The following is a 12,733-nucleotide window of genomic DNA, read 5'->3' as shown; positions in this document are numbered from 1 at the left end:
GATTCCAATGGGATTTTTTATGAAATAGATAAGAATTTTAATAATTTCAAGGGAAACCCTGGTGTTTCAGGGAAGATTCCTTATTCCTCAATTCTAACGACTACCATCGAGTCACTACAATTCCCATAGAATTCTCTACATTCTACATTCTAGAAATTCCAATTATACCATCAGAAACCCCACCGAAATAACGAGAATATAACAGAAACACTTAGAATTTCCAGCATTCAACATTCTGTTAAGAAAACACACGGGGAGCCTTCTAACGCAATTTCTCCACAATCTCAGTACTGGTGCTAGGAAATGTGTAGTTCCTAGCTGTAATCTCAAGATCGCTTCATAGATTTAAGGCTAAAATTCAAAAATTCGTAAAACACTGGCGTTGACGAGGACCGAAAACCACCCACAAAATTCTTTGATGTACCATCATCATAAAATCATACACATAAAGAGAATACCAGACTAATCGAAAAATTACACTACAAATCATGTCAAATTACAGCAGCTTCATGCATTTGTGCAAATTGTCGCGTAATCGATTAGATTCCATGCATTGCCTTCATATGCATGATTGTAATAATTTTAAGCGTCAATCTGAATAGATTTTTCTTTACGTGCAGCATCAGTCACTGCTACCCGTCCCGTATGTAGTAGAAGTTCATGTTCAAAAGCAGTACGTACTGCATGTTCGAAAGGCTTTTTATGCATACAAAAAGTGTAGTAAACTTTGTGAATTTTGTTTTTGAGTAGATGCTAACTGTAGTAAAGTTCAACGCTTTTTATTCATACTACCCAATGACTGTTGAAAACGCAAAATTTGAATATTTCAGCCAAATTGCATGTATTTATTTGCTTAATTTGCCACAGAATCCCAATATCATGAGTATAACAATACTCACAAACAAGGTTCCTAATACTTTCGATGATCAAAAGTTAGTTTTTGGAGGTTTAGAAAAGTATTGGATTTTGCCATTTGAAGAATTTTGAATGAAGACTACAAGCTTGATGAAAAAAATTCGTTTTTTATACATTTTATCGTGCAATTTAAATAAAATTGTCTGAAATGAAAGTTTAAGCCCTTTGCAAGCTTGGTTGATTTTAATGTAAACGCCAACATTGGCGATCTGTAGCTAAAAATTGGGACGTGTTGGAACATTTATGAGAACGGCATCAAATTCAGCGAACCTAAATCTACTAGAGACATGTAATTTGATTCGGAAGTACCGGAAGAAAAGCTTCTTCTTCTTCTTGGCATTAACGTCCTCACTGGTACAGAATCTGCTTCTTTGCCAAAATTGCCATTTTCGTATTCGTATATCGTGTGGCAGGTACGATGATACTCTATGCCCAGGGAAGTCAAGGAAATTTCTATTACGAAAAGATCCTGAATTAACCGGGAATCGAACCCAGACACCTTCAGCATGCCTTTGCTCTGTAGCCGCGGACTCTAACCACTCGACTAAGGAAGGCCCCAGAAAAGGATATTGATGAGGAATTTGAGTTATAACTCGCACGCAGTATTCCGGCAAATCTCTAAAATTATGAGGGGTCTCTGTCGTGGATTATTTTGAACAGTCATCGATATTGGAATGACTATAAAAATTTCTTCAAACATTATATCCAGAATCTTTTAGAGGTTTCCCCTAGTTATTCTACTGTGGAGTTTCTCCCAGGAATCCATGAGTTATACAGGTCGGACTCGATTATCCGGAGTATCGATTTTTTTTTCACTCCGGATAATCGAATCACTAAGAAAAAAATTTAAATCTTCGGAAAAAAATGTTGATATTATATTTTTTTCGTTGTTTTATTTATATGATGCGGTGGCGTAGCAACCAAATATTTCTAGAAATAGCAGGGGTCTTTACAAGAAAAAAAGTTTTTTGACCAGCAAAAAACACTTTCACGAAACGTTCAAAATTGCAAAACTATTAATTTTGTATGTTTCAATACCAAATTATCTCAAAAACAAATTTCGGATAATCGAGTTTAAAATTCCGGATAATCGAATCCCGGATAATCGAGTCTCCGGATAATCGAGGCTCCGGATAATCGAGTCCGACCTGTATTACAAATTTTCCTGAGATTCTACGAAGAATTTTATCAATAAGTTCTCTAGAAGTTCATCCACAAATTCAACCAGAAATTCCTACGGTAAAATCCTTAAGGTGGCATTCTTCCAAAGATTCTTTCAATGGTTCCTCTACAAATTATACAGGATTTCCTCCCCTGATTCCTTCAAAGATCAATCCAAAAAAAATCCTTAAGTGATATCTTCAGTGATTCTTCAGGGCTAACTCCAAGGCTGCGTCCAAGAATTCCTCCAGAGATTGCTATAACAATTTCTTCAAAGATTCGTTACGGAATTGCTCTAAAAGTTATCTCCAAGGATTCCATCACGCATTACCCAGGAATCACATCATGAATTCTTTCAGAAACTTCTCAAGCAATTCCTCAATAAATTTATCACCAGAAATTCCCCAGGACCAGAACTTTTTTTCATGGTTTCCTTCTAGAATTCCTTTTTTAAATTCCACTGGGAGTTCCATCAGAAATTCCACCAGGAATTTCGTCAACGATTCTTTGTAGTATTTTCTTTCAGGGTTCTTTTCCTGCGATTCCACTAGGCATTCCTCTAGAAATCCCTTCAAAGAAATGACTACTTCTTGGCATTACGTTCTCACTGGAAAAAAATGCTTCTCAGCTTAGGATAGCCCGAACCAGGCAGTGCACCCACAGGAACCACGGGCACAAGGCAACAGCAACCCGTGGATACGAGTTGGAAATAAGAAACAACATAGAAACCCAAAAACGAAGCCCAAGGAGAGTGCTAAACCAAAAACAGCGAAACGTAGGAATTTAGGCGAGGCCCTCGTTATCAAAACGGACGAAGCGAAATACGCCGAGGTTCTGAAGGCAATGCGAAGCACGGAGAAGTTAATGCCATTGGGCGCAGATGTGCGGAGCTTAAGGCGGACAAGGATTGGTGAAATGATCCTAGTCTTAGAGAAGGACGCCAATCAAAAGGGTGCAGTCTATAAGCAGCTGGCACAAGAAATACTTGGCGATGAGGTTGATGTAAGATCCCTGACTGAAAAAAACGACTCTCCAGTGTAAAAATCTGGATGAGGTCACCGATGCAGCGGAGGTCTCGGCTGCCCTCAAAGAGCAGTGTGACATCGACGTAGCCAGTAAGGCCATCCACCTTAGAAAGGGCCCGCAGGGCACCCAGGTGGCGGCGATCAGGCTGCCGGTCGCAGAGGCCAACAAAGCGAAGAACTTGAGTATACTCAAGGTAGGCTGGTCGGTTTGCCGGCTGAGCATACAACAGCCTCCTGAAATTCGCTATAAGTGTTTCGGGCCATAAGTCGTGTAATTGCAATGGTCTCGACAGAAGTAAGATTTGCAGAAAATGCGGCACCGAAGGCCATAGGGCAAGCGATTGTAAGCAAATTGCTAAGTGCCTAATATGTGTCGACAGAGCAGACAACGGACACTTAACGGGCGGACCCAAATGTCCGGGCACAAGCGGAGTAGCAAAGCAGCCAAAACGGAAGTAACACAGTTAAATTTAAACCACTGTGATGCAGCTGCTTTGACAGTCAGTCTCGGAAACAAAGACTGACATGGTGTTACTATCGGACCCATACCGTATACCAGTGATCATCAGCCTAACTGATTATGCGGGCCACCTGAATGCTCTTAAAACATAGCGCGGGCCACAAGAAATGAATAAATTTATTTAAACGGCTTCCAATGGGATTGCAAAAATATCTTTACTGGATGTTGCACTAAAAATTCTCGTGCAGAAGATCTTGAAAACACTTGTAGGTTTTCACAGTTATTCAAATATTTTTTCACAAGTGTCGGCTTGTTCGAAAATATTCTTCACCGTAAAAATGCCTAGGGTGGCTGATCCAGTAGTATTATGTGTCCCAATAATAGTGGTAGTGCGGTGTCAAGCGCGTTAAAGACAATTTTTATTTTATGCATGTTTTTCTAACATCGTCCATGTCAAAATTATATAAACGTGTATAAAAAAATCTTGGAAAATAGTAAGGAAATAGTGGAGAACAATTAAAAACCTTAACTTTTTCGCTCCTTTGTACCAGTAACAGTGGGGCGTTCCTATTATAGTGAAATTCAATGGGAAATCAATGTAAACCACTATTATAGGAACAGAAGTAAGCAAATATCACCAGCAAATTTTCATAGAGGGCAATGGACGACCTCTGGCGATTTTTCTTTGGCGAACCATTGAAGAGATCAAACATCTGGATTATCATGAAGTACCCGTAACTTTCAAAATCTTTCAATACCGACAAAATCTGGACACTGGAATCGCTAATTCAATTTAAGAGCTCATGTAACTTAAGAAAAACGTTTCTTAAAAATTAAAAGACATCAACAAGCAGAAAGCAACAGTGTTCGCAAAGCCATCAAATATTTAAAGATTTGAAAAAACAATCTGAAGCCCTCGGACAACCGAACGTTTGTTTGGAGACTTCAAAAAAAATCGAAGTTGGACGAATAGGGCTTTAGACAGATTAAAAGCTGTTCCTGAGCTGGTGCAGACTGGTTTGAAAGACAAGTTTTCCGAAAGCTTAGTTGATAATACAATCAAATATAACCCCGGTCACCAAGTAATTACAGCTTACGGGCCACATAACACTACTATTCAAAATCCTTACGCGAACCGCACAAAACCTTCTCGAGGGCCGCATGTGGCCCGCGGGCCGCACTTTGGTGACCACTGCCGTATACGGAGGTGGCGAGTGGACTCGAGGAATGGCTAGTGCAGACGCTAAACAACAGGTGGTCCAAGGGTTCGCAGTCGGCTACGTAGGTCATACCGGTGCCCTACGGTCGAAATCGACCCTTACAGCGATTAAGTGGCCGCGGGGAGAACATCCTGGTAGCGTCGTGGTAGTGTCGTGGCGCCGGGTACTGTGTTGGATACGATCCTCTGGTTGTTCGGGGCAGGTGGAGGCCCCTTCGTCAGCAATCCCAGCTGGTGCTAGCTGATGGGGCCTGAGCCTTCAAATACAAATACCTTGGTGGACCCCCCTAAGCGTGTCATCGATGTTCGTTGCTGTATGGCTACGCAGCTAACCTGGAGGTTGCGATGCAATGCCTTCTTGGTGGTCCCGGAGAGACGAAGGATTTGGCGGCAATGGGAATGGTTTAGTGGGTCGGGGGTGTAGTTCTGTTTACTGCTTGCATTTAGTAAATGGTCCACAACCCCACACTCCCGGACCTTGGTCCGGGGTCTGTTGAGCAGATTATCCCCCCATTGCTAAGAAGGAAAAAAATACCGTATACCAGCCAACAACGGGAACTGGATGGCCGATAGGTCTCAACAGCTAGCAGCTATAAGGACGACAGGACGATACCCAATCCAAGAAGTAGTCTCTAGCTCAAATGACGGTTTTGCGATAGCAAAAATCAACGGCGTGTTCTATTGCAGTTGGTACGCGCCCCAAGGTGGTCGATTGAGGAATTTTCCCACATGGTCGACAGGATGATAGCCGAACTAGCTAATCGACAACCAGTAGTGATAGCTGGCGACTTTAATGCATGGGCAGTGGAGTGGGATAGCCGCTGCACCAATCAAAGAGGCCTGCTATTGTTGGAATCCCTGGCCGCATTAAATGTAGAGCTGGTAAATGTGGGTACAATGAGTACCTTCCGCACAAATGGTGCAGAATCGATTATAGACGTGACGTTTTGTAGTCCTAACCTTTTAGGTACCATGAACTGGCGCGTTGATGACGGTTATTCTCATAGCGATCATCAATCGATTCGCTATAGTATAATACCAAGCGGGCGGAAGGCAGCGCGATGTAACTCGACCCAAGCCCGAGGATGGAAAACAGCGCGCTTCGACGGTGATGTACTACAGAGTGGTAATGGCTAAGACCAAAAGTACCATAGCGCCCCAAGAGAAGTCGCCCGAGTTGCTGCGATTGATAATCGATGTACTCTTCCCGCACCATCCCATAAGCCCGTGGCCCCCAGCGCCGTATGCGGCAGATTAAGGAGAAAAAGTGGCGAGAGTGACGAACGAAGAGCTGGCAGAAGTCGTGAAACCATTCGCGTCAAACAAGGCACCGGGACCCGAATGTTGCCTTAAAAGCGGCAGTGAACGCGGATCCGGACATGTTCAGAACCACGATGCAACGCTGCATTGATCAAGGAATCTTCCCGGATGTAAGTAAGCGACAGAAATTGGTACTACTACTAAAGGCGGGGAAACCACCAGGTGACCTGTCGGCGTATAGACCTAATTGTCTACTAGATACGACCGGCAAGTTATTGGAGAGGTTGATTCTCAACAGGCTAGTACCGTATACGGAAGGTACGGACGGCTTGTCCAACAACCAGGTGGCTGAGGTAGCAATCGAGCATAAAAGAAGCGGCATCCGTTACTGCGCGGTTGTCACTCTGGATGTGAAGAACGCGTTCAACAACGCAAGCTGTGAAGCGATAGCCCACGCACTTCACCGGCTCAAGGTTGTGTGTGAAGTTGTGTAAGCTTCTAGGCGTCTAGTGAACTTCCACCTGACGCAGTTTCTGCCAGGACATGGTTGCTACAGACAGTACCTGTATAGGTTCGGGCACTCAGAATCTCCTACGTGCCCCAATTGTACTGGTGTGGAGGAAATAGTGGAGCATGGCGTGTTCGATTGCCCCCGTTTCATTATTGTGAGAGATCGCATGCTCGCTACATGCGGAGGGGACACGTCCCCGGACAATATAATCCAGAAAATATGAGCGAATGTAGAATGCTGGAATGCAGCCATAATGATCTATGCCCAAGAGCCAAGAAAAACAATGTAATTTCGATAACGAAAAATGTCCTAGACCTTCCGGGATTTTAACCCGAACATCTTGCTTTGAAGCTACGGGCGTTTAAAGACACATCCTAATTAATTATTTCCTACAGAATTACCGTTTTGATTCATATTACGGACAGATTCAAATGCCGGACACTCTACTTTGTATGGGAAACATTTCACACGAAATGTTTCAATTTTTGCCGTTCAAAAGTTCACAATTTCGAGGCTCGTTTTAGTAAGCTTTTACCATAAACAGAGGCGCGTTCACGTTCGAATCCATGGGTAGGACAAACGTTAGCAAATAATTTGTGTACAATGAAGCTAAGAATAATTTCAACTCTGGACTGTAAATTCAAAGTTTCTATGTTTGAGGAGCTCAAACGCAAAAGGGTGTAAGTGACATTTTGGTCGATTTTGAGTTGAGTTGATGAAATTCTACTGTTACTGTACAAAAAATTTGTTCAAGATCCCACAAGAATTCAATCCTGATTTTCCCAATGAGAACCACAGAAATGGAATTTTTCCAACGATTATTTCAGAAATCATCTGAAGAGTGTTGTTGAAAGGCTTCAGAAATCATTCCTCCAAAAATTATTTGATAAATTTTTCAAGGAAGTCCCAACTGCTCCAACATTTTAGCTAGTGATTCATCCATAGATTTCTGTGGGACATCCTACAAGATTCCTAGTCAAAACATCTTCTAAACTTCAATCAATAACTTCTCCAGAAATTTCTACCAATTTGCTTTAAAGTTGTCTCTTACAATTTTATAAGACTGCAAGTAGGGATTTCCCTTGAGATACCTTCAGCAATTGTTCCAGATATTCCTTCTTAGATTTCTACAGAAATTCTTCCAGTAATTTTTTCTCAAGTAAGTCTTGAACGATTATTGTCACGAATTCTTCTAGAAATGTCTCCAGGAAAATGCCAAGGAAATTTTCCGAAAATATAAAGAAAATCCTAGAGTAATCTCTGATAAAACTAGGGTAAGTTTCAAAGTCACCATTAATGAGCAAGGATCATGAAATAACTCCCTAGATAATCTAAAAAAAATCAATCGAATCTCGGGATAGTATTCCGCAGGATTTTCTAAAGAAATTTCTTGAAAACCAATGGGCAAGAATGTCTTAGAAATTTGATCGAAGGAATGATTGGAAAAATTTCTGTAGTATAAACTGGTGTGAAAGCTTAAATAATTTTGAAGAGTGCATGAGTATGTTTCGTATTGAAGGAATGTTTGCTAAAACTGCAGGAGTACTACCTTAGATAAATGCTGGAAAAAATATGTTCGAACCCCTCAAGGAATTACAGATTTCTGGGTGGAAACGTAGATGAAATTTTGAAGGAATCCACATGAACAGACAGAGGAATTCTTGTAGGGTTTCTTTAAAAAACCCTTTTCCTCGGAAGAAATTCTGTAGAAATCTTTGAACGATCTCCTAGAGAATTCGGTAGAAGGATTAGCGAAAAAATATCTGGAGGAAGTTCTATAATAGTTTTGGAAAAACAATCAAAGTAATACCTAAGGAAGTTACTGGAGGTAGTAGCTTTAGAGTGCTCAAGGATTCCCCAAAGCAAATTCTGAAGAAATTTTTCTAAGCATCCTTTTGACAAACCGCTTGAAGAATTTCTGGTAGAATTGGTAGAGAAAACTCTAGAAAAATTTCTATAGAAATCTGTGGGAGACCCTGAAAGTGTTCTAAATTAAATCACTATGATAATTCATGAAGTTTTTCCTCTGGGAATCTGAGACGAAATTCTTCAAGAGCTTGTTGGACCAGTTATAGTCTCTAAAGGTTTCTTCGGAGCCTGTACAATTCAATGCAAGCAGGATAAGTAAATAAGAGACTTTAGAGACCATTTTGGTTACAATATATACTTTAGAGACTTTCCACTAAAAATTGGAACTTGCATTAAAATAGAGACCAAGTCTCTATAAAGAATCCTACTACCAGTCCTGTCTTTAGGATTCATTGGATCAACTTTCGTTATCCTTCATATTAAAAAATATTTAAATCCCTTTTAAATCAATTTTATTAAACAAATTTGACAAAAACAGACCAAACTGCTTTTATTTAACAATTAGTGAGGTTGTTCTAATTTCCTCATCTATTTTTAACATGGATAAACAGCAAATATTCTGTGAATTTGTATAGTTTTTTTTTCTTTGCATAGAAATAACTCGTCTAATCGCAAAAATATTCAGGAGAAACTAAAGATGTTTGGAAAATGTTTCATCGAGTCAACGCAGGAATATCTTCAACAATACTCAAAACAAAATTTAAAAAAATCGTCATAATCTGCTCTAAATATGTTAAGAACAAAAATAATCAAATCATTTTTCATGAATTTACTAGAACTACTTCCATAAATTTCTATGGAATAAGCCAAGAACTTGTAGAGAGTTAGAGACTGTTATGCCTTCAATTTTTCAATATGGGACTACACCAATTTCATATTTTCCACAACTTTTTCAAACAAGGTGTGGTAATTTTTATGTGCATACCGTAAGGACGCCATTCACCGCTCATTTAACAAGATTTCAACATGTTAAAAACTGTAAAAAATCGGATGTTCGATATTTTTCACAACTTTTTGCGCTAGACGCAAGATAAAACATTTGTTTTTGTAGTAAAAATGTTAAAAAGTGAAAAATGTATAATGGTACCGAATAACAGGTATGTCAATGATACATGTCTAGGGCGCCTTTCACCGCTCATCATGAGTATGAGGTCCTATATACAGCACTAGTTGGAATTAATTAATTTTCATTAACTGGTTGTTCTCTTTGTACTATAGTACGACAACATATTAAACCGTGGCAGCTAAGAAGCATTTTTCGAACTGTCATAATAAAATCATTGTAAAACTCATATTTACCGCCTTAAACAGCCTAAACGTATTTTTTCTAAATAATATATAAAATGAAATCAGATGAATTTCATTCTAATACAATCCATTTTGGTATACTACTACATGCTGACAACTTTTATTGTGAAATTTTGTTCAGATTTTTCAAAATAATTCAATGAGCGGTGAATGGAGCATGAGCGGTGAATGGCGTCCTTACAGAAGTAAAATATTTATCAAAACATGAATGTTTCAATAAAAAAGGGGTGGCACGAAAATCAATATGGAATAGTTGTACTCTTGTGCTGATCTTGTTTTTTTTTTTGTTGAATCGTGGGTAGGACATTCCTTTGACTGTCCTACCCAGGCATTTTTGTGCGTAGTACATGTCCTACCTGTCCTACCCACTTCCCGCGCCACTGACCATAAATAACTTTAAAAATTTATAATGCCCAACTACCTGTTTCTTTAGTGATTTGACGATATCAATTGATGATTTGACTGTTCCATTAATGATTATTATGAGCTGTCCAGAATTCGAATAAAAGTGTCCGGAATATGTGGCAAAAGTAAGGAAGTGTCCGGAATAAGAATCATGACAAGACCACAAATTTTGATTTATTTAAAATTATTCAAGTTGCGAAAGCGTATTCTTTACCCACCGTTCGAAAGTTAAGGGCTTCCGACGCTCGATAACGCTAAGGAATCATACAAAGAGATTAATTTTGTATGCTCTATGCTGGGTTATACTTCACTGAGGCCTTAAGTGTCCGTAATATGAATCAAAACGGTATCTAGTTTAACTGAAAATTTACTCTTCTCTTTTCAGCTACCCGTCGCAGGTCTTCGTCGGCGATACATTCAACTACCTGTCCGGGATGACCTTCGCGGTCGTCGGTATCCTCGGCCACTTCAGCAAGACGGTGCTACTGTTTTTCATCCCGCAAATCATCAACTTCATCTATTCGGTTCCCCAACTGTTCCGGTTCATTCCCTGCCCTCGCCATCGGTTGCCGAAGCATGATCCGAAAACAGACTTGCTCAACTATAGCAAGACTCAGTTCCGGGTCAGTGATCTGAACGTGCTGGGCAAGTTGTCTTACTTCGTGTTCAAACATGCCCGGCTAATTAGATGCGAAGAAGAGCAGGATGGTGTGGTGACGTGCAATAACTTCACCATCATAAACTTTGCAATTCTGCTCACTGGGCCAATCAAGGAGGATAAACTGAACCGGGTGCTGATCGTGTTTCAACTGATCTGTACAGGGTTGGCTTTGGTCATTCGGTATCCGTTAGCGCACTATTTCTACGAGTACTGAGTGCTGCCTCAGCAGAAAGCACCACGGATGAATTGATGACTGATCCACATAAAATTTTGTGATGCGAAAGCAGGTGAAGAAGCCAAAGGTACGACTTTCATCGATATTTTGTAAGTATGAAATGAAAAAGTTCTGTTTAGGATATTGACTGCACTTGTTATTTATGCCGAAATTCCGTATTCTCGGAAGCCATTTGAAGAGTTTGCTTCGGCATTGATTTGTTCTATAATACTTTATGATATAGTTGTAATATGTTGCAATGATCAGAGAAATTTATGCAAAATGTATTATGGCCATTGTTAAACTAGTAGGGTTCATATAATAGAAATATAAGTAGTAGAACGCTAGTAGCGCTGTTGTCACAAAACTGATTTTAATTATTCTTACCTTTAATTATGGTTTTTCATTGTTTGTTCAATGCCTTGTCGTTGTTTATGTTTTTATAATTAATTTGTCACTTTGATGCCCGGTACTCAGGCTGTCAGTTCGTGGCAAACTAGATGTTGGTAACACGAACAGCAGCGACATTAGCATTCTTAGGTTAATGCTTCTACTGTTCATATAATTATTATTTGTATGTTTAACAAAACTATCACAATCACTTCCAATGCCATTTTCAAATTTTCATCACCATATATTTTTTCAAACATCATTATTGGCACCCTCACAATCACTAATTTTATAACGACGAATGTAACGCAGAGTTTAACCAAACACACATTCTTAAAACGATTGAACACACGTTGGCTTTGAAACTTAACCACCATTACTGATTAGTACAAAATATTGTACAGCTCGTGTAAACGAACTGAACCATCAACAACCAGCACTAAGGTTATAAGTAACTACTGAACCCTGGCGGTCCCTCCGTTCGAAGAGGACCCGATAATATACCGGAACATATTAACAGATCCTCCGCCTGAATGCAGCCGTTTCATGATAAATCATGAACCGTTAGAGGTGTGCCAAAGTATTTGGAAGGTGATATGTTTCACAGACGGTTATTATTATGGTGCACCTTCTACTTTGGCACCGTCAAACATTGTGTACTTGGCCAGGGATTTAAGGGAAGTTATATGTTTAAATGTTTATCATAAAACAATTATTGAGTCGATCAATTTTTGTCACAATGTAGCTCCAAGTAAATGTAATCACCAGCATATAATGAATATGACAAATTTCATAAAAAAAATAGTTGATCAGTGGGTGTTGAAGCCAAAAAACAATCTACCACTGTTGCCCGGCCGACGGGAATCGTGAGCGACCAGATGCGATCCACAACCACCGTTGATAGAGTGGTCTTTTTCTGCCGCACGCATCTGGTCAGTCCGTCCCTATTGTTTGTGTATGTTCATATTTATGTTATGTATAATTCCCTTGCGATCGCTTCTCGATCGCCAGCCAGCCAGCAATCAGCTGGCAGTTGAAAATAAACCGTCGCGATCTGTACATCGCCGTGCGGCCGTATTAGACGGCAATAAATTACTGTTTAGTGTATAAGACTCTACAATTTGGTAGCCCCGGAACCGCTCAGCTCCAGAAGGGAACCAGCAAAAGCCCCAGACTACTGGTCTTAGCCACGGCAGTCCAATGGGGTGGGTACCTAAAACCTCTTTTGGTTCCGGGTCTCAGGGCGTTTTTGGCGTGGGGAGGATTCGGATGTTCGGAGAGTGTGTGGAATACCTATCAATTGGATTTACCTTGTATTCGAGCTTTTGAGGACGA

At 40.1% G+C, this 12,733-nt stretch overlaps 1 protein-coding gene across 1 annotated transcript in view; it reads left to right on the top strand.

Annotated features, from left to right (window-relative positions):
* The window catches only part of LOC5566910 (UDP-N-acetylglucosamine--dolichyl-phosphate N-acetylglucosaminephosphotransferase), a 36,523-nt gene extending 25,371 nt beyond the window's left edge, over positions 1-11,152 (top strand). The window contains exon 4 of the mRNA XM_021846040.1: positions 10,519-11,152. Within this exon, the coding sequence (XP_021701732.1) occupies positions 10,519-11,008 (490 nt within the window). The 3' untranslated portion in view covers positions 11,009-11,152. The remainder of the gene's footprint in view (positions 1-10,518) is intronic.
* The last annotated feature ends 1,581 nt before the right edge of the window (positions 11,153-12,733 follow it).

Source organism: Aedes aegypti, chromosome 2, assembly GCF_002204515.2.
Source record: "Aedes aegypti strain LVP_AGWG chromosome 2, AaegL5.0 Primary Assembly, whole genome shotgun sequence".
NCBI lineage: Eukaryota > Metazoa > Arthropoda > Insecta > Diptera > Culicidae > Aedes > Aedes aegypti.
The sequence above is the reverse complement of the archived record's forward strand: the minus strand, read 5'-3'. Positions and strand labels throughout refer to the sequence as shown.